This window comes from Haliaeetus leucocephalus, unplaced genomic scaffold (assembly GCF_000737465.1).
Source record: "Haliaeetus leucocephalus isolate CR32 unplaced genomic scaffold, Haliaeetus_leucocephalus-4.0 Scaffold2, whole genome shotgun sequence".
In the NCBI taxonomy this organism is placed as follows: Eukaryota; Metazoa; Chordata; class Aves; order Accipitriformes; family Accipitridae; genus Haliaeetus; species Haliaeetus leucocephalus.
This window is the reverse complement of record NW_010972438.1, coordinates 16,853,923-16,878,765: the sequence shown is the minus strand read 5'-3', so window position 1 is coordinate 16,878,765 and position 24,843 is coordinate 16,853,923. Positions and strand designations below refer to the sequence as shown.

The 24,843-nt window shown below is 57.9% G+C and overlaps 1 protein-coding gene across 1 annotated transcript in view; it reads right to left on the bottom strand.

Annotated features, from left to right (window-relative positions):
• Nucleotides 1-2,934: 2,934 nt before the first annotated feature.
• The window catches only part of TEX264 (testis expressed 264), a 42,670-nt gene continuing 20,761 nt past the window's right edge, over nucleotides 2,935-24,843 (bottom strand). The window contains exons 4-5 of the mRNA XM_010572800.1: nucleotides 10,848-11,019; nucleotides 2,935-3,281 (exon numbers count right to left, since the gene is read on the bottom strand). Of these exons, the coding sequence (XP_010571102.1) occupies nucleotides 2,968-3,281; nucleotides 10,848-11,019 (486 nt within the window). The 3' untranslated portion in view covers nucleotides 2,935-2,967. The remainder of the gene's footprint in view (nucleotides 3,282-10,847; nucleotides 11,020-24,843) is intronic.

Below are 24,843 nucleotides of genomic sequence, written 5' to 3'. Positions count from 1 at the left end.
CTGCCCTCCGCCCGCTCCCGGCACCGCCGCGCCGGGCCAGGGCACCGGCAGGGCCGGAGGCTGGCGGGGCTGGGGCAAAGCCGGGGAGGAGGACGCGGTCGGATCCAGGGAGCGGGCAGGACGCGGCCAGATGCGGGCAAGGCATTGTCAGACTGAGCCGGGGCACGGGCAGGACACGGCCAGAGAAGGCAGGACGTAGTCGGGGAAGGCAGGACATGGCCAGATCCAGGCAGGACACGGCCAGAGAAGGCAGGGCACAGGCAGGACGCGGCCAGATCCAGGTAAGGCATGGTCAGACCGAGCCAGGGCACGGGCAGGACACAGGCAAGGCACAGCCAGATGCAGGCAAGGGATGGCCAGATCCAGGCTGGGCAGAGGCAGGACACGGCCAGAGCAGGCAGGACCCGCTCAGCACCCTGGCAGACCCAACAGGGCACAGCTCAGCACCTGCTCCCCCAGCCCCAGAGCCCCCAGCTCAGTTCCCAGCCCAACGAGAGGGGTCCCAGCCCTGGCTCCAGCTCCACAGACATAACCTGGTGCCCCAGGGGCCGTCCCCCTCCTGCCCGGCAGAACACCCCACCCAGCCTGTCCCCTGCTCCCCAAGGCCTTGGGGGGCACCCAGGGCCCCAGCATCACCCCGCTGACCCCTGCACTCCATGCAGCCCCCAGCACTCACCATCAGCCCAGGCACCAAGCTGGGGGAAGGCTTTGGACCATCCGAAGACAGAGGCAGTGGCTGGATTTAGCGTTCCAGGTCTCCACCACTTGCCCAAACCCTTTCTGGGGCCATTTGGCTGCCCAGGATCCCACCGTGCTGCATCCCCATCAGTCCTGCACTGGCAGCCCGGCTGTCCCGGAGAGCTCCGTGACTCAGGGACAAGAACAGGATGGGGGGGATGACGCAGGACCCACAGGGATGGGCAGGGACCAGGGTTGCCACTGGGGCACCACCCTGAGTAACCACCTCACTGCCCTGTGCCTCAGTTTCCCCACTACCAGCTGCTGTGCTTGCAGGCTGCAGGTTAGGGCACTGCAGCAAGAGTCAGACCTGCTCTGTCATTCCCCCCACCCAGCAGTCCTGATTTGGGGGAGGGATAACCCAGGACTTCCATGGCAAGGTCCTCCCTGGGGTCCCACAGCACCAGGACCCCAGACCCCACCAGCTCCTTTCAAGACTGTTAGGACAGACAGAGTGGGGCACTGGGGAGAGGAGGGTGCCTGGGCTGGGACACCTCGCCATCACTGGCTGGTGGGGACAGAGAGCCGGGGAGGGCTGGAGACTGTGCCGTGCTGGAGGATGCTGGTACTGCCAAGGTCCCACTTCCCCCCCGGCAGATGGGACCTGGCACAAGCCTCGCACGCGCCCCGGCACTGGCTGCATCCTCCTGGCTGCTGCTTCAGCACGGCTGACAGCAGAAGGACAACGGCAAACCCTCCCCAGCCCCCATCTTTGGTGGGGTTAGGGGACAAGCGGCATTAGGATCTGCTGCCTGGCTCCAACCCCCCCCCAGAGCCTCAGCCAGGCATAAATATTTCAGGGGGCTTGGCAGTTTTGTAATAACCGGCAACAAAGATAAACACCGGGAAGAGCAATTTTTCCATGTGGGCTGGAGGAGTTTAATATTTTATCACTCAGAGCACAAAATATTTATGAACAATCTCATGTCAATCACTGGCTGAGGACTAATCATGACCTTTCCAAGCCAGGGAGGACACATCCCCACCACAGCAGGACAGCCAGGCCTCCCCTGCCCCTTGCACCCCCACCCCAAGCCTCGGTTTTGGGATGCCACATCTGACTGCCGGGGAACAAGCCCTGGGCTGCCAGAAGCAATGGGTGCACCGGGGCAGGGGCTGAGCTCTGCCAGCCAGGTGAGGAGCTCTGGCACCTGGCATTGCCCCGGGGCACTGTGGGGGTGATGTCCAGGCTGCTCCCTCATCCCCAGCTGGGGGACAGGGAACTGGGACCAGCATGGGCAGCCCTCCCTGCCTGCACCCCATTGCTGCGGGACCAGGCAGATGGGATGCCGGGGAGACACCGCACAGACAGGCTGGTCCCTGCTGCCACAGAAGCAGCACAGCGGTGCCAGGCCCACCGGCAGCGCAGGGACCTGGCTTTACTGGTTTTACTTTCAGCAGGGTCCCAAGAGGAGCGGGGATACCACCTCCCTCCAGCCCAGCCCAGCTCAGCACGGCGGCTGGGACCCTTCCCCGCTCCCCCTGCAGCTTGCAGAAGTCAGGGATGGTCCCGGGGCCCCGCTGGGTTGCCCGGGCAGGGAGCAAGCACCAGCAGCAGGGATGCAGAGCCCCGGGGCAGCTCCCTGGCTCAGTTGGGGGGCACGGGGGGGGCAGCCCACCAGCAGCCTCCACCCACAGCCCGCTCCCCCCACGGGGCAGGACGACGCGATCGGCCAAGAGGCAGTCAGCAATGCCACCGGCCACGGGTGAGGAAAAGCATCCACTTTATTACAGACCTCAAAAGCGCCCGTGGAAGTGCCAGGAGGATCAGGTTTACACGGGATGTTTCCATTTTTCAGCAAGGGGAAGAGAAGAGGGGAACAAACCCAACTGACCCTACTCACGGCTCTTTGGTGCTAGAAAACACGCGGTGGTGCAGCAGAGAAGCTGTGGGTGAGAGGGGCACTGGCAGAGATAAGGGGGGACGCTTCTGCCATCCACCACCACCCCCCCTGCCCCGAGACACCTGCATCCAAAGACACAAACAGCAAATGCATTTCGCTGTCCCCCCCAACCTGCACCAACTCCACACCTCCGAGCGCTGCAGGAGACCCCCCCACCTCCCAGCATCCCCGAAACGGTCAAACACCCTTTCTGCAAAGAGGGAGAGCAGGTCGCAGGGGGAATCAGCGACCAAAATGTCTTGGCTGGAGAGGAAGGAGGTGGGAAAGGCAACCAGTTCCCAGTAACTCAGACCCCGGCAGGAGGTGAGGCAGCCAGGTCTCCGCTTCACTCTTCTCCTCTCTCAGCAGCGATGGGCTCCTTGGTCCACTTGTCTGTGACCTCCTGGTTGGCCGCGCAGCCCACGTCGGGCAGCAGACCTGGGGCTCCCTCCCCATCCCCGGTGACCTCCAGGTCCAGCTCCTCAAAGGAGGAGCCGCTGGCTCCCGACTCACTGTAGCTGTGCTCGCTGCGGTTGTCTGCCTCCTCCCGGCCACGGCTGGCTGGGAAGGGCAGCAGGATGGAGGTGGCCACCGAGGTGTCTCTGCTGTCAGTTGTGGCCTCCATGCTGATGGAGCTCGTCTCACTCATGGTGTCGGCCCCTGGGATGGAAAGAGAAGGGAAGGGAGTGAATGCTGTGGGAAGGAGGCAATGGGAATGGCGTGCCACGGCCTTCAAAGCCACCAGAAACCTCAGAGACGTCAGGCCACAGTGGAGCCCAGCTCCTACCTCATCACCTCCTGTGCCTTTGAGAAATGACTGGGCCAAGACAAGCACAAGTTGGACTCAAGCAGCTCCCTGAAATCAGGGCACCCCCAAGCTGGCACAAACAACCCCTGACTTCCCAGCCGTGCCCTGACCTCCTGGCCATGCCTGGCCCCACTGCCGCTCTCCGTGCACACACTGAGGACCTGGCACATCCTTCCTTAGGGAGCATGCCCAGCCTGGGAACCGGGGGACAACGCTGCCCCCAGCACAGCACCAGGAATGAGGCAAGGAGCTGGACGCTGTGCTGCGCGGGTGATGGGGAGCTGCAGCATTGCTTGAGCACCCAAGGGGAAGGTGGCACGTGGGCAGGTCCTCAGATGTGCTGCCGTCAAAGGCGGGTGTACGTCCAGCCTCATGCCGTGGCACCCTAAGGCTGCCCTGTAACCCACTCCTGCTCCCTGCGTGGCTCCCCGCAGCCGTCAGCTCTGGCAGCAGTGCGAAGGCAGGCAGGGCAGCGGCAGACGGGACTTGGGGTGCCCAAGGATGGGGGAGCCTTCCCAGCTCGCTCAGCATTCTCCATGTCAGCCAGCTGCCAGCCCACACCCCCTCTTGCAGCCGAGTGCCCCCGGGGGCTGACCCTGCCTGCCTGGGCAGACCCCTCGGCCCACTGCCGCCTCCCCAAATCCCTGCCTTGTTAGCTAGGTTGACAACACAATTAAGGAGTCGACAATGAGATGAGCGTGTCAGATTGAGACCAGCAGCTCAGTGCTGTTGCCGGAGCAACCAGCCGGGAGACAAAACCCTCCTGTAAAACATTAATCACTGTTAATTATGACATCACAGATCCACATGGTTAATTATGACATCACAGATCCACGTCACTGATTACGACATCACAGATCCACATTGTTAATTATGACAGTGACAGCAAACACGGGGCGGGCTCTTCCATCACAGCCCTCCCCGCTCCACCCTCCCTCTTCCAGCCTGCCTTGCACCAGCACAAGCGCGTGCCGGGCTCAGCCGCTTTTCGGCACCTCCACTCCCCCGGGAGCTCCAGCCACACCGGGACGGACACCCCTGCCCACGATCATGCTCCACACCAGGAGGGAAGCCAGGAGGAGCCCCGCTCAGCAGCAGCACCGGCGGAGGACCATGGCTTGCCACCAGTGGGGCCGGGAAGCGGCAAAGAGGACGGTGATGACCGTGGAGGGGCTCCCAGGCGGGAGAGGAGAGCCCTCTCCTCCGCGCTGGCTCCTGCTGGTGTGGCTCCATCCCCAGCCGCCGGCACGGGGCTGCCCCGGGCTCCCGCTGGCATCTCCAGCCTCCCTGGTCTCCTGCAGCTGGGGTGCCCAGGGCTGGGCTGCTCGCCCTCCTCCAGCTGCATGGCAGTCACTGATCTCCTGGAGGAGACCTGACAGGGAGGGAACTTTCCTTCCAAACACCCTTAAATCCCTTTTTTTGCTGTTTTTCTTCCCGGCCTGGGCAGCTGCCAGCAGAACTGCTTGTAAATGGCAGTCTTCTGCCTTCTGAGTGGCATCATCCCACAGTCCTGCCGGCTGAGTGAGGGCTGTTCGGAGAGGACCGAGTAGTGGTAGCAGGACGAGGAACAGCCGGGAAAGACCCACAGACACAGCGTACCCGCTGCTTCATCCAAACTGGATGGTGTATCGGCTTCATCCTGCCTGGTGGGCGCCCAGAGAGGAGCCTGAGCCTCCACCCTCTCGCCTTGGCCATGGCATGCAACCCCTTTGGCAGCTGGCACAAGCCGAGCTTTGGGCTGCCCACCCAAGCAACGCCTGCTGACCCCCCCATGAAAAGGAGAAAAGAACCATCGCCTGCCAACACATGCCACCTTTGCTGCAGCATCAGGGAGCACCTCAACATGGAAACTACATTTACTCTAAGTTAAAAAGGATGTTCTGCACGCTGCCAGCGAGGCACTTGCTGAAGGAGATGGCGGCCACTGAGCAGGCGGCACAAAGATGGGAGATGCTATCCCACCTGGCAGGACCTCGGCAGGGCAGTGGGTCAGCAGGGAGCCTCTGGGAAGATGGAGAGCTGTGGGGGACAGAGGGGAGTGTCTGGCCGCCGAGCCTTGAAGCCAGCTAAGGGTTTGCAAGGTCTCTAGCGAGGATCTCAAAAAAAAAAAAAAAAAATCCATTTTGGCCAAATTGGTGGCCTGAGGTGACACAGATATGTTCCCACCATGGCTTCATGACAGCTCACGTCATTTGTGGTCATCTCACGTCCCTCTGAAACCCAGGACAAGAGTGACCCTGAGCCCCCAAGCTGTGCCTTGTCTGCACAGCACCCCTCCTGTGTCACCCCAGGGTCTGTTTTGGCTGGGAAGCCGTCATGTAACCCCATGCCACAAAGCAAAGGAGCTCCTGAGGAGAAGAGCAGCAGCTCAGGAAGGGGAAGATGGGGATGAAGCTGACCTACACGCTGCTCCGAGCCGCCACATCAGGAAAGCACCACTTTCCTCACCCCTGCAGCTGCCTCCCTCTCCCTTGCTCCAAGGGCGACAATAAATCGAGTCCTGTTTCCTTTCAGCCAGGCACTTTTTCACTGCTCTGTCACTTCTGATCATGTTTGAGCAGCCTCAGCTGGCAAATTTGCCCATTTCAGCAGACTCGTTCTCCTCTGCGCAGGACAAGGCTCGCTCTGGCATGGCCACCCAGCCTGGCTGGGGTGGGCAGGGTGAGAGATGGAGCCGCTGCTGCTGGGGACGGTGAGGGTTCAGTTCTGGCAGGGGGATGTGGCAGAAACCCCCAGCCATCCCAGCACAGCCTGGAGAGGCCAGGCAGGGAGTGCAGCGGGGCTCCAAGAGGGCAACTGAAGCTTCATTGGGAGGTGCCTTGCGGGTGAGCAGGGGGTCCGCTCTCATCTCATGGGCATGGAGGTTTCCAGCAGCCCTCATGCTCACTTCTCCACCCTGCCCCACGCGTCTCACTCGGTCCCCCAGCGAGCCATTGCCCATCTCCTGCATCCCACATCCCAAGGCCAGTCCCTGCACCAGGAGCCAGCCCAGCACCTGGATCCAGCATGGCTTTTCCCTCTGGTGTGCAGTAAGGTGCCAACTGTCCCGTGGAAACCGCCTGCCTCTACTCTGCTCCTCCGAGAACAGTGTAGCTATCCTGCTGCACCTTCACTCAGCAGGAACGTGGAAACCAGGAAGTTTTAATTTGGGAAAAAAGAGGCACAGCCCACGGTGAAGCCCTGCTGGGGTGTTGAGGGGCCCTGCAAAGGCCAGGGCCACCTAGGAAGAATGGAAGCCAAGTAGCCAACACCAAAAGACCAGCCGGGGATGCGTACAATGGGAATCACTCACCCCACACAGCTAACGAGCCTGGTGGGGAGCCAGCATCCCCAGGCAGCTCAGCCCTGTGCCGCCCTGGGTACCGGCATCCCCAAATCCCCCTGTGAAGGAGGACCAGCTCCCCTCCCACATCGCCCCAGCACGACACTGATGCCCAAGCATTGCTCCCCTCTTGGTGCACCTGGGCCCTCTCTTTCCCCACATTCAATCAAATATTCATTGCCCCTGCCGCTAAATAATAGATCAACGCGCTGCCAGGAGGGGCACAGCTCCTCCGTGTTTGCCGAAGCTCACACACAAGCCATCCGGAGAGGGGCTGGGGCAGGCAGAGCAGCAGGAAGGCACAGCAGGATCTCCGCGCTGAGACCCTTCTTGGATTGTACGGGCGAGTAGCACAGGCAGGGCTCTTTGGAGGTTGGAAGCAAGTTGGGATGAGGCAGAGTACATCAGAGAAGGTGCCCCCCCCGTGGCACTGGGGCTCAGCAGGTGATGCCATCGGTTGCACCCAGACACTGCTGGACAGACTCAGCTCCAGGAAAATGAGCACCTGAGACACTGGGCAGAGCCACATGCTTAGAAACCATCTGTGTTCATGCCAGTAAGCCCATGTTGAGAGGCTGCTTTTGTTTGCTTTCACCTTCCATGCGCTGCAGCGGGGTCACGCTGGAAAGCACGCTGCTGAGAGCGAGCCGGGAGCGAGGGCCTGCTGAGCACCATGCTGATGCCAAAGCCCCGGAAAATAATTAAGTACAAAACAACTAATCGTGATTGACACTGGCCCCCTGAAGACCCATCAGCTGCCTTCCAAAAATGCTTTCTGTCTTTCTGATGACCCTGACGATGGTTAAGAAGGGACAGAATTGGTGAGGAGGCAGCTGCAGCCCCTGGCCCCTTCCTTGCATGCCGTGTGTCCGTCCTCAGCAGAGCTGCCAGCACCCTGCTCCATGCAGAGTAGCAGCAGAAAGCAGAGAACCTGGACCACGTACCGCATCCTTTGCAGCCACTGGCTTTGCTTGGAGACGCAGGCACTCAGCACCTCACAGGTCAGCTCAGGAGCAAAGACAGCATACGGCAGCCTAAATGGAGAGATGCGCTCCAAGGTCAGGAGGCTCAGGAAAACAAATCCAAGCTTTTTTTACACATCCAAGTTGCTCGGTACCGCCTGGCACTAGCCACGACAGGCGAGGAGAAACGGCAGCACCTTCCGCTGGGAACTCCTGAAGTCTTTAATTCGAGGAAAGTGTAATACAGCTGCTGGCGGGGAGTTTCATGAGCCGTGACTGAAAGGTGCTGCATCCACACAGAGCACTACTAAATATGATGCTCACTCTGAAATCGCACGCTCAGTGCTGTTTATTTCAGTATTTTGTGAGGCGGGGGGGAAGAGCGGGCTTCATCTGCTGCCACATCAGGAGTGAGAGCCCCAGGCTGCCACGTGTAGAGCATCCTCAGCTGCCTCAGGGAGAGGAAAAGGGGCTCAGCACTTCCCCAGTCCCCCCTGCTCGCCCTGAGAGGCAGCAGGGTGTCAGAGCCCAGCATTTGGATTTGCACAGCTCAAGCACGGCCAGAGGAGCTGAGTGCCACCAGCAGGGACCACCACCCTCTCCCATCCTCCCAGGAGCATCCCAGCACTGCCTGAGCCTCCGTCGGGGCAAGACCACTTGAAACACTGGCAGAGCTGAGGTGGATCGAGAAATAACCCAAATCCATGCAACTGGGGTTGAGGGGGAACTGAAGTGAAAAGCAGATGGGGACATTGCTGTGCCCACCCTCCAGCTGGCAGAGGAAAGCTTGAAAGCTGTCACAGAGACCCTGAGACCTACTGAGTCATGAAGATCTTACGGCCATCATGCCTGTTGAAGGGGCTGTGGCTAAGCTGACCTTGCTCCTTGAGCAGCTCCCCAGGGAAGAAGGGAGTAAAAAAAGATGGGAAAAGAGACTGGGGCTTTCTTTTCCTCCAACTCAGAGGTGGCTGCACAGATCCCAGCACAGAAAATACTTGGGAAGGGAGGACCAGTCTCAATCCGCAAGGCCTCTCCTTCACGGTGTCTCCCTCAGTGTCTCCAGCGAGCGGCTGGGCAGAGGGGAGATCTGCCGGCTGCTGCCTCCAGCAGGATCTCCTGCCACACCAGGGCTCAGAAAACCCATGCAGGACTTTGGTGGCGAGATGTGGAGCCCAATGAGACTGGCTGCACCCTCCTACCTTACCTCCCAACTTTGACCCTGCTGCTGAACCAGCGGCAGCCCAAGGGCCACTCGATGGCTGTGGCTGGGGCAGCACCACCAGCAACAAACCGAGTCTCCAGTGCCAGCAGGCCAGCGGCAGTGGGACAAGGATGCTCACCATGCACCGTTTCCCTTTGAACAAGCCCAGGACATCCCCACGCGGTGCCACCCTCCCCAGCTGACAGTGATTGTGCTGGCCTGGGGCACTGCGACATCACGGAGATGCAGGAGATCACGGGGACCTCCAAGACCCTCAGGCAGGAGCGGCACAAGCAACCTGAAGGCTTGTCACGTCCTCGGCCCTCTCCAACAGCCGGAGCAAGGATGTGATGCCCTGCCAGACCTGGTTCTGCCACTGTGCCCAGTAGCAACGGTGATCACAATGCGACATCCAAGCTCAACTCTTTAGTCTCAGAGGCAAGGCCAACCTCTCACAGCTATTATTATTTTAAGCTGGTTTTGTGCAGACTCAGCAGATGACACTGCCTCAGATTGCACCAACAAAAGCGCATCTACGTGACTGGAAGGGGAGGGGTGGTGGAGGAACCGGCCCAGAGCTGCTGCTGGGGAGCCCAGCCTGGAGTCTCCCACATGAGAAAGTCGAATATCATTTGCTGTCTGAAACTGGGAAGACCTTCTCAGCCCTTCTTCCAGCAGGGCAGGGGACTCCCCCACCACAGGTGTTCTGGCAGTGGCATCCCAGGGAAAGCACCAAGACAGCTGGGCCACAGGGCAGCGGCTGCACTGAGCATCCTCTGGCTGTGCTGCGGGATCGTGCACCCCCATGAGCAGTGCAGAAAGAAACGCACACAGCTGCTGAAGCCACCGACCTGAAGCATCTTTTCCTCACGTGGGTCCTGCCATCCCTCTCTGAAACCAAGGGACAACCATGGGAAGGTGCCAGGGCGAGCGGGCTGCAGATTTTCTTTGGCCAACCTGGGCCAGTGCCCAAAGTAGCCACCCTGATGCAAAGCAAAAAGGCAAAGAGCCAAGTGAGCACCGCAAAAACATGGGACCTTGAAGCGCTGGGAAACCGCTCAAATTAGACTCTTCATTGCAGCACTAAATGGACATAGCTCCCAGAAAGCAAATCCCAAGCTTGCTTTTACACTGCACACAATTAAGAATTAAAGCAACCCAAACCTGAAGATGTGTTAAACCAAATGACCAAATTCCCTGGGAGGTGACGAGAGCTGTCATGGTTTTTTCATGCCCGTTACACAAGAGTGGGTGACCTGCAGGGCAGGAGGAGGTGGCTGCCCCTGCCAGCGGCCGGCTCGGCCGTGCCGTCCAGCGCCTGGGAATGCTTGGTTAGCCGGCTCCCGCATCTTGCAGACATGTGAGCACGTGGGCCGGCAACGGCAACTAGCATTTCGGGTTACTATAGCACTGCTGTTCTGCGCCTACAGCCATTGTGGTCCCTTCCTGTATGAATACATCCAGGCTCCAACAGATCTCGCTGAGCAGATGCAATCGGGCAACTCCACCACCAGCTACAGCAACCTGGTATTTAAGCTCTTCGCAATCCCAATATGTAACAGATGAAGATGAGATCAAGGAAGATGTATATGACAAGGAGAAAAACAAGCCCAGCTGCAACCAAAAGCTGTGAGATCCAGCTCTGCTCTGACAACAGCGGGCCAGCGGATCGGCGGCAGCTTCACCCTCACCCCAATGCCGCAGGGGTGCCTGGGTGCTCCCTGAGGCACGGTGTGACACCTCAGGGACGAGATCCTATCTTAGCTCAGGGTGAATGGAAGAGGTGGGCTGAGACTCAGTGGTTGGGCGCCAGGTGGGTGCAGGTCGATCCCTCTCCGCCTGCTCAGAGTGCAGAACCAGGGACACCAGGATCCCCACCTTTGGGAAGGCTGATGCCGATCGAAGATGGAGCCCGTGCGCAAGCCACAGATACCTGTGATATCTGTCCGGGAGTCCTCGGCCTCAGCTGCGGCAGCCCTGCTCTTTCTCTCCAGTTCTTTCATTTCAGGCACGTAGAAGTCCCCTTGGCGAGCAAGAGGACACACGAAGTAGATGCGGTCCTCCTTGTAGATCTCTATCCGGGGGTGGGCACACAGCTTCCTCTCCTGAAAGACAGCAGGTGACCACAGATCAGGGAAGTGCCCTTGCCCCCCGCCCCAGCAGCCCCCGACCACGTGGACTGCTGGCCTGGCAGCACCACAGACTGACCCACTTTGCCCACAGACATGGGGGCCCAGTGAGGAGCGGTGGGTCCCATCCCGAAACTGCAGTGCTGCTTTCCCTATCACAACAGCCCCCCACGTGCCAGGGCTCGCAGGTTTGGCTCTGGGGGTGAGCAGCTGGCTGCGGTCAAGAAGGAGATGCAGAAGCCCCAGGGATACTCAGCTCCTCCGGCTCAGTCTCGTATTTGGTGTGCTCATTTTGGGCTGGAATGAGGGGTTTCGGGGAGCCCAGCAGCTGCTTTGCATGGACCTGCCAAGTCTCCAGTTCTTCCTGGCAGCACGGCCCCACGAGCAGGCGTAGCATTTCTCTGCTAATTAATATAATCCAGAGCTGACAGCTCAGGCAGCTCCTTTCAGAACGGCGAGGGCAGAGGGAGTGGGAGATGAATCCCTGGCATTTCAGACAACTCCCCCTCCTCCTCTTCCTCACCCCATCTCCCCCCGGCAGCACACTTCAAGACCTCAGCCCCCCCCCAGCCTGCCAGGGACCCGTGACAGGGGCATGTCCCCCCCGGGCTGTGCCCCAGCCCACGCCGAGCCGGGGCTGCGGGGACTCTGGGGGTGCCGGGGCCGGGCCAAGGAGCAGCTGGACCCCTCTTGCCACCCCCTTCTTGCCCGCCTGCCCGCCAGCTGCTCGCTGGCAGAGGGGGCGGCTGATTACAAGCCGGGTGAGAAGGGAGAGCGTCTCCTCAGTGGGTTTTCTTTTTCATTCTTTCCCCTTTTCAAATCACTGACAGCTTTTATTTAACCCCACAACCACCCCGATTATCCTCCTTTTCCTCCCTGCCCCAACTATCTTCTTCCTCCTCCTCCTTGCCCTGACTATCCTCCTTTTCCTCCCTGCCTCAACTACCCTCATCCTACTCCCTGCCACATCCTCCCCGGCATGGCTTCCCTAGACACTCTCCGGCAGGGTCCCTGTCCTTGCAGGGCTCTCTGAAGCCAGGGCAGGCCCCTCTCCAAGGACGAGCTCTATGGACACATCAATCATGACCTTATGAAAGCCTGTTCATTCCTGAACCCCTTCACCCCTGGGGCCAGCCCAAGCTGATTTCAAATTATTTATTTCCCAGCCAAACGACAGCACCGGGCAAAATCCACAACAGATGGGAGCCAACGCCGACCCTCTCCCCTGTGCTGGCAGCAAGGCCACCTGGAGAGCCACCTCCATGCTGGCAAGATGCTGCGCAAGCAAGACAGGGAGAAAACCCCACGTGAGCCGTTTTCATGTCTATTTTCCCGGGAAAGCCTGCAGGAGCTGGCTCTGCGGAGCCCCAGTTTACCAAGCAGCACCACAGCAGCAGAAACGCGAACCCCAGCAGAAGCTTTACCCGTCCCAACGCCTTCAAGCCTGAGTTTTGGCAGAGTCCCTCCTCCAACTGAGGAGGAACCACATTCACAAGCCCCGTGCCGCAGGGACGCGCAGGGACGCAGGCGGGCTTCCGAGGTGCTTGGAGCCTGGAGTTCCCACTCACAGGCAGGTGAAACACTAACACACGCAGATCAAAACTGTATTAAATAAAAACAAGCTGGGCTGTTTTTAGCAGCAGAGCAGAGGCGGCTCCTATCACTCCTGCTTTTTCAGCAACAACGCAGACAAGAACCCTCCCCGCTGCTCTGCCCCTTGCTCTACCAACCACAAGCCCATCAGCCAATCTTCAGCTCAGTTTGTTATTTTAGGTTACTGCAACACATACCAGAGATGGGTATCTCCAAGATTCGCAGGTTTTTTGGATGCATCCAGCTGGCCCTCCACCACTTAATGCAGACAGGGACAACTCAAAGGATCTCAGAGCAAAGAGATCTTTACTAAATTCATATGGGGTCTCTAACGAGTCTAAAACCTCAGGGCTCCAGTCCAGCCTCCAATATCCCAAGCTGACTTCCCAAAACGCAGCCTGGGATTCCTAAAGAGTGGATCTGGGATGTACCCTCTTCCTACAATTTATCTAGGCTGCTAGAACTCCCCTTCCAATTATACAGCCATAGTAGTGACACCCCCAACGCTCAAACAATGGCCCCTCCGCAGACACAAATGTGGGAATCGTAGCTTTTTAAGGAATAAAAATGCACACCTGTATGAAGAGCAGGGTCCCAGACTGGCTCTTGAGACAAATGCTGCTTCACTCTCAAGGATTATCCTGTAAGAGAGATGAGGATGCTTCACCCTGCCAGGGTGGGAAGCAGCTTTGTCCCCCTGAAGCCAGAAGAGCCCCAGTGCCCTGCAGCCAAAGCCCACGGTCGTGGACCAGGTCGGTGGGATGACGCTAAAATGGCCGGACACTCACTGTCAATACCAACGCCTGCCGTGTTACGGAGAGCTACAAGGATGCTTAATACTTGACTTCTTCCCAATTCATCCAGTGTTTTCCCCAAAAGAAAATGGAGGGAAACCAGAGCCTGGTGGTCCTAATTTATGCCTGTACAAATCAAGTTGGAAGCCAGGCTAGTGAGCTGGCCTCTGCTTCCGCGCTTCTTCCTGGAGCAACCCAGCTCCTGGCAGGGCTGCTGCAGAGCTCAGCACTGGCAGCCAGGCTCAGGAGAGGACAACATCCCCAAGAAAGAGCAAGGAGGTGGCAGCTGGGAACACTGTCCCGTCCAGGGTGGGACCAAAGGGATGAGGCTGCATAAAGACTTGAGGAAAGGACAGAGGCGATGAGGTGGGGAGCCAGGACAACAGAAATGGATAAGGGATCATCCAAAGGGGATGCAAAGGAGATCGCCCTTGTGGTCATCCCAAAGGAGATCAGGAGGCAGGCAGAGGCCAGGCAAACACAGGCAGAGGTGCAGCAAAGTGCAACCAAGAGGCAGGTGTCAGCACAGGACAGAGTGCACTTAGGATTATCCCAGCAGAGACGAAGGCTGCAATGCTGCTGCAAGGGAAAGAAACAACGGGGAGAGACGGGAAAGCAGAGTCCAAAGGCGAAGGCGTAAGCAAAGAGTGAATTAACGAAGGCTTAACAACATGGCAAAACAACAGAGACACTCAACAGGCAATAATACATTCTGCAGCTGAGAAGGAAGCCCCTTGCTAACCACGCAGCTAAGCCAACAGATGGAGCTGCAAGGTGGATGTGGAGTTTGCAAGGCAGAGCCCTTGAGTCAAATCAAATGCAGTCTCACACGGGTGGAGGAGCTCAGTGAGAGGTGAACAGTGGGACACTGACGGTGTCGGGGCCAGGCTTCCGGCTAGGACAGCAGGACCTGGTAAGTAGGGCAAAGAATGGGACTTGTCCCTTCACAAGGTCATGCTGTGCCACGTCCCTTCTCACCCTCTGCCAGGAGCTTGTCTTTCCTATGGCCAGAAAAGATGCAAGGCTTATTTCTATGCAGGACCCTCGGATGGGCACTAGAAGCATGGGACTTATTGCGCATACAGTCAAGCTACACATACACAGCAAAGGCCAATGCATTCAAAGCCCACCAGTTCAGTCCTGACATGCACAGCAGCTCTGGCATTCTGCTATGTCAGACCCACTGCTTCCCATGAAGCCAACCCTTTCTTGGCCCATCCGAGGGCTGTGGCGGGGTGCTGCTCACCATCCTCTTGGGAACAAGGGTTTATGTAGGGAAAGAGTCTTGCACTCCTCTCTCCCAGGTGAAATAACACCCTGCCCAATCTTTACACCTGGGTTGTTTCCAAATCGCCCACCATCCCTGACTCCCTGTAGGACTTTCTCCAGGTTGGCTTCATCCCTCTAGGTACGGAGCACCCCCTGGCCTCATGCATCAGAAAGGACAACAAGTATTATGCACCAAACCAGCACTTCGGGACACCTTCCCCAGCAGCAGGAGGTGGCACCTCCCCAGCAGCACAAATTTTCTTCTCCCCCACTCATCTGTTAAGGAATAGACCCCATCATCTGGCCACAGAATGGCCTGGGCACAACCTCCCGGCCAGAGGATGGCCCAGCTTCCCCAGGCGGGCAAGAGAGCAGTACCAGGGCTATGGCACATGTGAAGGGGCAGCTGAGACATGATCTGCAGTCATTAAAATCCCAGCAGAATCATGCCAAAATGGAAGGAGGTGGCAGGGTGCTCATGTCGCACCGTGCCCCTCGGTGCCTGCTGGGAAGCAGAAGGTGAGCTGGGGCACTGCAGGGACCAGCTTTGTCACTCTGTCAGGCTTGGCTGCTCAGGAATTCAAATGCCACCAACTGGATCTGCTTCATCTCCCACTGCTGGAAGAATTCAGCTTGTTAGGAGACCAGCAAACAAGCCTTGTGGATGCTCGCAGGATCCTCGCCATGCCCAGGCATGCTGGCACTTAGGCTCCAACTGAACCTGCTGTCTGCCCCAAAACACTTCTAGGGTCGCCAGGAATGCAGTAGGGAGGCAACTGCTGTCCTCACCCTGCTTCTGGCCACAAGCTCTCCGGCCCCACAGCCCCCTGACTCATCACTGAGACCTCCTGGCATGGCTCATAAGGTGATGGTTAAGGCATGCCAGGCGCCTGCTGAGTCGCTGTTTCAGGGCCAATGGCTGTGGGAGCAGTAGGAGAGGCTTTTCATGCCACCACTGAGCTTCCTGCTGGAGCAGGGCCAGGGGCTGAGCTCTCCGTGCTGCTCAGCAGCTCCTGGCTCCACCACAGAGATGTCCACTTCACGCCCCATCCACCAGTGTGCCATATGTATACAGCCATTGCCTGCGCCTGTCACCCACGCCTGCTGGAGGACCTCTTGCCTGCAACGCATAAAAAAAAAAGCCTGTAAAACCCAGCCGGGACTGAAAAAGCCATGGGGAGCAAGCGATGGGTCACCTGACAGATGCTCCCCCTCTTCTACCTTAGGGGCACCAGGCAGCCCCCTGAGCTGCCCTCCCTGCCGCTGGCCAGGGATGCACCCTCCAGGGATATGCCACTGGGCACTGCTGAAAAGCTGGGACAGGCTGGAGCCTGCCAGCCACCAGGAAAGCGATGGTGCAGGATCCAGCCAAAGCATCGACTTCTCTCCACACAGTCCCAATCAAGAGAACTTCCCAGAGGGGCCAATGAGCTCGTGGCCCAAGCATGTGCCGGGAGGACCCAGACTCAAGGAGAAGCTGTAGGTTGTTTACCAGGGGCCATATGAACATCAGTTGGGCACAACGTGCCTGGTGCTGCCAATCACCTCTGCTCTTATGGTGATGGGATGTGCCGCCGTCATTGCAGTGAAGCAGAAGGGTGCGGGGCACACGGGGTCAGCTCCATCCACATCCTGCTGTGACCCCAGAGTGACACCAGCCACATGAGGGGGTTTTCCATAGGCAGCTGGAGACTGGGGTCAGCTCACTGTTGGGTTATCGCCAGGTCCACCCTGCTACCAAATTGGACCAGCAGCCTCAAGTACAATTTGCTAAACACCAGTGATGCAGGGTGGGTGTCTGGCTCCTGCCCTGGGGGGAGTGCAGGGGGGTTGCTAAGGGACACCCCTCCAGCTCCCCTGCTGCACCAGGGCTCCCCTCCCTCCATTTCTTACCGCTGGACCTGGAGGAGGAACAGATGATGGATGCAAATACACGGGGGGCTTGTGCCCATTGCTGGGGGTTGCTGCTCACCGGAGGGGCTCACCAGCATCCCTCTGGCCAAGCAGCCAGAGCATCGTCACACACTCACTGCCACGAGCCTCCCCTCACTTGGGCCGCTCCGGTTAGTGCCAGCAAGTCAGCTAGCACCAGGCAGAGTGTGGGGGGACCCCAAGGGGACCCGCTAGCTCCATCCCGGCACACCAGCACCTCCTGCCTGCTCAGGCAACATGACTTCCCCATGTCTTGCTTCCAGCCGGAGGCATCCATCCTCTCCTCCTCCCGGTGAAGGGGTCGGATGCTTTGGTCCCAGGGATTTTAAAGAAACAACAAAACCGCCTGGAGCCGAAGGGCCCTAAAATCAGTTGCTAAAATTAGAGCTGAAACCGAGCCACCATCTAAGACCGGAGGGAGCGTGCTGTGTGCCACATCCTCCTCGCTTCCTCACACGCTCCACGCTCGGTGTGTCATCCCTGCTTATCTTAGACCACGGGCGCTAGGTAGTGCAGAGAGGCTTTGCAATTCAGTCTGCACAGCACCCAGCGCCCTTCGGTGCTCTCCCAGTTCAGCCAGGAGACAGATTCCTTGCTGGGCCATCCCACCATCCCAGACCCAGACTGGCGATGTCCCTGTTTCCATTTCTCCTTGCCCAGACAGCAGCTTGAGGTTAAACACCACTTCGGTCCCAAGTCCGAGCTGATGAAACCAAAAAAAATAAAAGCACCCCTTCCTCCCCAGGCTTGAAACTTGGTTTCAATGTGCACTTGCAGCCCAGAAAGCCAAGCATCTTCTGGGCTGCACTACAAGCAGTGTGGCCAGCAGGTTGAGGGAGGGGATGCTCCCCCTCTGCTCTGCTCTCGTGAGACCCCACCTGGAGCACTGCCTCCAGTTCTGGGGTCCCCAGCACAAGACAGTCGTGGACCTGTCAAGGTGGGTCCAGAGGAGGCCATGGAAATGGTCCAAGGGCTGGAACACCTCTGCTATGGAGAAAGGCTGAGAGAGTTGGGGTTCTTCAGCCTGGAGAAGAGAAGGCTCCAGGAAGACCTTATTGCAGCCTTTCAATATATATAGGGGGCTTGTAAGAAAGATGGAGAGAGACTTTTTACCAGGGCCTGTAGTGACAGGACAAACGGCAACTGTTTTAAACCAAAAGAGGGCAGGTTTAGATTGGACGTAAGGAAGAAATGTCTTGTGATGAGGGTGGTGAGACACTGGACCAGGCTGCCTAGAGAAGCTGTGGATGCCCCATCCCTGGAAGTGTTCGAGGCCAGGCTGGACGGGGCTTTGAGCAACCTGGTCTAGTGGAAGGTGTCTCTGCCCACGGCAGGGGGGTTGGACTGGATGATCTCTGAAGGTCCCTTCCAACCCAAACCCCTCTGTGATTCTGGTCCTCCCTGCCAAGCTGCAGCCTGACCATGGGAGACAGGGATGAAGCCTGGGTGCCCGGGCTGCCTGCCGAGGGGCAGGAGTCAGGCAGGGGCTGTGGAGGAGCCATCAGCCCAAGAGATGGTTTGGGCAGAAGGGAGGACAATCTGCTGGAGGGAGAGGCAGGCAGACGTGTTTTACACCAATACTACCTCAAGCGTCAAGGAAACCCCAACATCTTAGCTTGCAGCTCAAGCAGGGTGCACATGGAGCCAGCAGACCCTGCCTCCTGGCACGGCCAGCACTCCGAGCCAGCTCCAGCACGCGGCACAGCCGTGAACACCAGGCTGCTGAGGGCTGCAAAACAGCTGCTGCTTCCCAGCCTGGAGAAACTCACATTTCAGAGGTGGTGAGACTGCTCCCACGCACGTGCACTTTACTTTCAAATCCTCTGGGCCACGAGGTGTTTCAGAAACAGAAGGTGATATTATTGCAATCAAGAAAAGGCCGTTTCCGTCAGGCAGCAGGAAAAATGAGCGGCACACCAGCACTACAGCAGCGGAAAACAAAGTCTCGCCAAAGGATAGCAAATCCTCCAGGTAGCAAAATACAGCGCCTGGCAATTAGCACCTCCCGCGCCCATCAGCATCCCTCCCTGCCCTCCGCGCTAGCACACTTCCCCCGCTTCCCGCAGCAGGACCTCGTCCTGCCTGCAACCGGGACGCTGCCCTGCCGACGTGGCAGTGCCTTGGCTTCGGGACAGGCAGGTGAAAATCAGCCCCCGAGATCCTCTCTGCAGCGCTGAGGAGGAGCGCATTTGGACCGTGGGAGCTGCGAAACGCCAGGCTCGATAGCTGGGAGAGTTTTTCATTTTCACCTTGGTGAAGGCAGCCCGCCATGCAATTTACACCTTGCCCGCCTGCCTGCCTGCGCTTCCCGGGGCCGCGGGAGCTGCAAAGCAGCAGCTGTCAGGCACGGCCAAACCGAGAGGCCAAGGAATGAGCCTGGGTGGGTTGGTGGGTATGGGAGGTCCCAGTGCCCCAAGAGCGCTGATAGGGACCAGGCACAGGCTCCCAGGTCACTGCTGGAAGCTGCTGTGAGAGTCACGAACACTTTTCTCCTCCCTGGGATGGAGATTTCTTCCCATCCTCCAGCAAAAGGGAATAAGCTCCAGGCCTGCTTCGCTGCATGCACAGACGCGCTCCGGACCTCCTCCCCTTCTAGCACCCAGTTGAGCTGCAAGAGAAATCCTGCAGCACATCCAGGAGCATCCCCCATCTTCAGAGATGAGCCGGGCAACAAGTCCCAGTGAGACAAAACCTTTCAGAAAGTAGCCACAGGCAGCCAGAGCCCCTGGCATAGGGGAAGGACGAGCCCTGGACAAGGCTGCCAGCCTGGATGCGCTCAGGTATGTTCGTCCATGTGCTTCCAGGAACATATTTTACTGTCCCAAGTATGGGAATGTCACCTGCAGAGTAAGGAGCAGATGGTGCAAACACACAATTCATGGGGCTTGGGTCCCCCCTGGTGTCGCAGTTATTTGGTAGTAATTAGTCCCGGAGCAAAGAGTTTCAGAAGTGAAGCAAACTTTCAGATTAAAAAAAATAAATTCCTAAAAACTCAGTGCTTTCCATGTCCCCAAGTTCTGCCTTGCTCCTGTACCCTCCATGGGTAAGCGAAGCCAGCTGGGGAGACGGTTCTCACCAGCTTCCCAGAGCTCTGTTATATGTTCTCATACTCTTCCTCCTAGCCGACCCCAACTGGATCCCTTCCTCTCCTCCTCCTTTCTTATCACTGCCACACACAAGCTCTCCGAAGGGGACTTTGGTTTTAACCACTCAGAAAGCTCAAACACTGAATTTTCATTTTAAGACAAGAAATCCACATAATCTCTCCTCCCCTGAGGAACCAGTCCTGGGTTCCTGTCCCCATCCCTAGGAACTCCCTCGCTACGGGAGTGTGCGGGTCAACAGCCATGCATGAAAGGAGGTGGATGAGACTGCAGGAGAGGAGGACCACAGCTGGAGAGGGCTGCCTCTGCTTCGGAGTGCAGGTCTCTGGGGACCAACGCTCTCCTTCCAGCCTTCACAGGATGCTTTTTCAGCATTAATCGCAAAGCTGAAGAGGTTGATGCAATGATCTCTGCCATCACAGATGACTGGAGTGATGCTAAATTGCTTTGCCTGCTCTGTTGCCTCAGCGAGGCTGCCAGGAGCAGCAGCTGTGGCAACTTCTCTGCCTCTTGTCAAGGCAGGGCTTTTCAGGAAAGGAATCATTGCCCAAGACATTCTCCTGCCCATCCTGCCTCGGCCAGGCAGCCCACCACACAGCAGCTTCCCACCCCACGTGGTTATCACGCAGGTAAAAAGACCCTCTTTGAAACATGGGTCTTTGTTAGGCTGCTTGCAGGGAGAGTAAGCCCTAACCTAGAGTACAACCTCCTCCCGAGACACCCAACAACAGGTTGTTTCTTGCAGTGAGAGATCTTCTTCCATGGCTAACTGACAGCTGAGAGCCTGGAGGGCTCCTCATCCAGGTAGACATTCCCAACCCACCTTGATGGCTTCATCTCCTGGGCCACCACTCAAGTACTTGCCGTTCCACAACAGAGATGTCCAATGGAGGGTTGTCGTTCCCAAACTTCTCACAGACATCCTCACCCGTAACGGGTCCTGTGATGAAACCCTTGTGCAGCAAAACCAAAGCAACAGAGATGGAGCAGGAGCGCCCGGTGCCCACAGCAAGTGGAAGGTCTCAGTCTCCCAAGCCAAGGTCCAGGCCAGCCCCCCAAATCTCAGCCCCTTCCTCTTGTTCTTCTCTCCACAAGCCATTCTCCCAGGATCACGGGCATCTACAGCTGCTCTTCCACAGCTTGTTTGTCACCAGGACAAACTCAGGACACATGTCACATTAATGCCCCCAGGAAGAAAATGGTGCAGTGGAATAAATACCCGCCCTGTCCCTTTCTACCTCCTTGAACAACCTTGTCTTTCTGCAACGCCCCCGGCTCCCAGGCTTCATGGAATATATTTCACGATGAGCTAAGCTCAGCCTCACACCATCCCTTCGCAGCTGAGAAAGCTGAAAAGGGAAGCTGAACAACCTAACCTTGCTGAACTTGCACAGATAAAGCCACTGGTAGCCCGGAGCAAAGCCGGGGTGCAACTGCCTGGTTCCCAGACAAAATAGTCCTTCCCTCCCGACCAATGGGGGCTTAATGTCAGGCTTATTAGCCTCATTTAGAAGGCAAGGAAGGCCACCAAAGAGGAAGATCAAGCAGGTTTCAGCCTGGTTTGCTGAGGAGGAATGGGTAAGGTGATCACGACATCCATCAGCATGTCGTGAGTACAGCATATCGGCAAATCTGATGGCAGAAAGCAAGTTTCCAGCACAGGAAGATCTTCCAAGCTGTTGGCTAAGTGCAGCCAACAGTGGAGAAAGACTGTTTGACCTCCTGCTCAGGGAGGCCCAGGCTTGCCTTGGATGACAGGGATCCCTCCTTGGCTCTCCACTGCAGGACACTTGCCCACAGGCCACCGCTCACCCTCGGTTCGCTGCTCCTCCTGCTCTTGCTTCTCCTTCCCTTGCCCCCGGGACAGACATCCCCATGTTTTAAAAGCAAGCCAGAGCCCAGGACAAATGCCTTTCTGAATTTTTATAAACGAACAAGAGTCATTTCCCCGCAGGCTTCCAGGAAAGCCATCTTCAAACCCCCATGTCCGAGAGCTTGCACCTCTACCCCAAAAAGCCAGCAATCCTGCGAGGCAAAGGGCAAAGAGCCAGCAACCCTGGTGAGCCCCAGCGTGATGATGACTCCCACTGGTGAGCTCAGCTAACGAGGCCCCCAGAGCCTCGAGCCACCGCACGCCGCTGGCGGTAACGATTCGCCCAGGGAAATCCCCAGCGCAAACAAACAGCGCTTGCGGGCAGAAAGCAAAAGGCAAAAAGACGGGCAGGCTGCCTGCAATGCGGGAGGAGGTGGAAACGCAGGCAGAGGCGACGAGTGGGTAAGGGAGGCGAACGAGCAGCACCAGACAAATTCATCAGGGACCTCAGGACAGCTCCAGACGTCCTCCAGCCAGGACACACCATTTCGGCGGCTGCACGTGCACCCACCCTGCCCAGAGCAGACGTGGGGAGGCGAGGTGGGGCTGAGTGCCTGCCTTTCCTCTGCAGCCCTCACCTCCTCCTCTACGGCCCACCAGGGAGCCTGGCACAGGGTGCCAGGGGGCTCATTACCTTGGTCTGGAGAGGCAAGCGTCTGCCAAGCACGCTGCCGTGGTGCGCTGGGGCATGCGGGGAAGCAATGGCTGGCGGTGCCAGTGGGGACACAGGCCGAGTGCCTCCAAAGCCAGGCTCCTCTGCAGGCAACGGAGGCAGTAGGGGAGAGGAGCAGCTGCTTTCAGTGACCTTTGCAGTCTGGCAACTGCTCCTCCACCAGCACAGGATTGTGAGTTTGACTACGCAGATCAATCAGGAGATGAAATCAAAGCGAGTTAGGCAAGGATGGAGCCCAGCCTGACTCTGCCCTTCCGCTATCCTACAGCTTTCCAGGTCCCGTACGCTCCCAGAGGTGCTGCATGAGCCAAGAAAGCTCCAGATACACACTGTGCCGCTCAGCTTTCCACGTCTTTCCTTGCTGGGGAGCCACCTCCCCATCTGCACCACTGCTCTGCCCTCCCAGGTACCCCAAACCATGCGCAGCCCTGCATAACGTCATCGATGGCAGCACATCAGCCAACATCGCAGCCACCAGAGCTGCCCTGGATCCTCACCAGTGCCCTGAGACCCAGACAACACCCCTCCTTTTCCCAGCACTGTGGTGCCCTCCCTCAAGTTCTGGGTACCTGGAGGATAGGGAGGAGTTCAGGGAAGCACCTCTGGCCCCATCCACCCTTCCCCAAGCAGCTGCAGCTTGTCATGGGCAGGAGGCAGACTCTGCCCTGCACCGTTGCAGCCCCATCCCAGGAAGGCTGCTGGTCTAGGCTAGCAAGAAAGGAGGGGTTTGGATACTGGGCCTGTGCCCCACAGCACAGCATAAAGCCAGAGCTGAGCCAATGCTTCGCTTCCCATAGTAGCTCCTGCTGGGAGACACAGCTTTGCAGGGTGACTGGTGGGAGATGGAGGCAGGTGAGGGCTTCTCAGGGAGGCAGGAACTGAGCCAGGGAGGGACAAGTGAACGTGGCATCTAGAGATGCATGTGAGAGAGGAGGAGGAGGATGCAAGAACAGAGAGGAGCTGATGGCTGCGCTCCTCCGCTGTGAGCCCACAGCATCAGGCAGCTCCTGCAGCCATAGCAGCCACTTCTGCTTCGCTCATCTCCTGAACCACTTGGCAGACAAGTACCGGAGCAAGTCTTTCTCCGACACTGACCTCTCGATAAGCTTTTGCCAACTCACGGTCTGGTTACTGTACCGCTGGGCGGACGTTACCCCAAGCTGTGAATCCACACAGCATGAAAAGAAGAGCAGCTGGCCACAGCAGATGATAGATATCTACCTTTCTGCATGTCAAGGAGCTGCCATCAGCTCCTGGCAGAAATAAAACCCAGAGGAGCAGCTGAAAGTAACTGGCCATCCAGTGGCAGGGAGAAAACGCGGGTGTCCACTGTGGGAATGAGGCCACGGTTTCCTTCCCTCCAGCCTTCCCGAGGTGCCCTACAACCTACAATTCCCTACAATGGAATGGGAACAGAGCCCATCAGCAAATGCATGAAGCCAGCAAGCAGCTGCAGACAGACCCTCTCTGTGAACAGCCACAGCGTATCCTCTTCATCCCCACAGGCCCAGGACACCCCTTCAGGTTTCATCTAAAAGGCAACAGCCCCCAGTGCTGTGCTGGGACAGGGACTCCCAGACCAACCACTCTCCCAGCTGCCTTAAAGGTCTGACCTTGACCTTCAAGCAGCACTTTTGCCTTAGGATCCATCCCACAGAGCTGTGAAGATAAGGGAAATGGACACTGTAACAGCTTTAAATATACCAGGAGATATTCTGGTTGGTGGTGTGTTGAAGGGGGACACAGAAGCAGAAGTTTCCAGGGGTCCTGTGATGCAAGCATGTGCCCATCCACAAGTTATCACTGTGATAAGCAGCCAGAGTCAGGGATGCAGAGTGGTTACTAACCTGCTCTCCCTGCTGCACTCTGCTCCATCACCCCCCTTCATCCCTGCGGGCTTGTTATAATTCCTCACATTAGCAGAAGATGAACAGGTAAAACCATCCATCTGTGAAGCGAGCACCCAGCGGTCATCGTACAAGCCACCAAAAAAAAAAAATCACCCCAATTACTCCATAGCGCCAGAAACTCCCAGGCATCATTCTGCTCCCTCAGACCCTTTAAAATGTAAAGCTGCACAGTTCGGTGTCATTTAATTTGGAGCTCAGCCTCAGACTGACAGAGCCTCGCTGAGCTTTAGGAGGAATGCAGCCATACAAAATGTAGACATGCAAAATCCAGGTGTCAGAGGCCTGGAAGACAAGCACACTCCAAGCCCCACCAGTGACTCCATTTCGCGGCCCTGGTGTCTCTGTTTTGCTGTCCTGGTGCCAGAGGAGGCTGGCTGCGAGTTCCTACCCTCTCCATGCTGGCTCAGGACTCCCTTCTCTCTTGGAGCAGCTGGCAGCCAGCACCCCTTGGATGCTGCCTCGGTGCAAGCTGGAGTGGAGCTCAGGGTCTCAGCTGCCGCTGGGCTGCTCTCACAATCCTGAAAGCCTCTGAAAGCCTTCCTCAGCTCCCTCTCTGCACACAGGCCAGGACATCCATATTTTGAACCCCCCTGAGAGGTATACTTTGGAGAAAGCAGACATGGCGGCCACAGGAATCTGATCCCATCCCAAA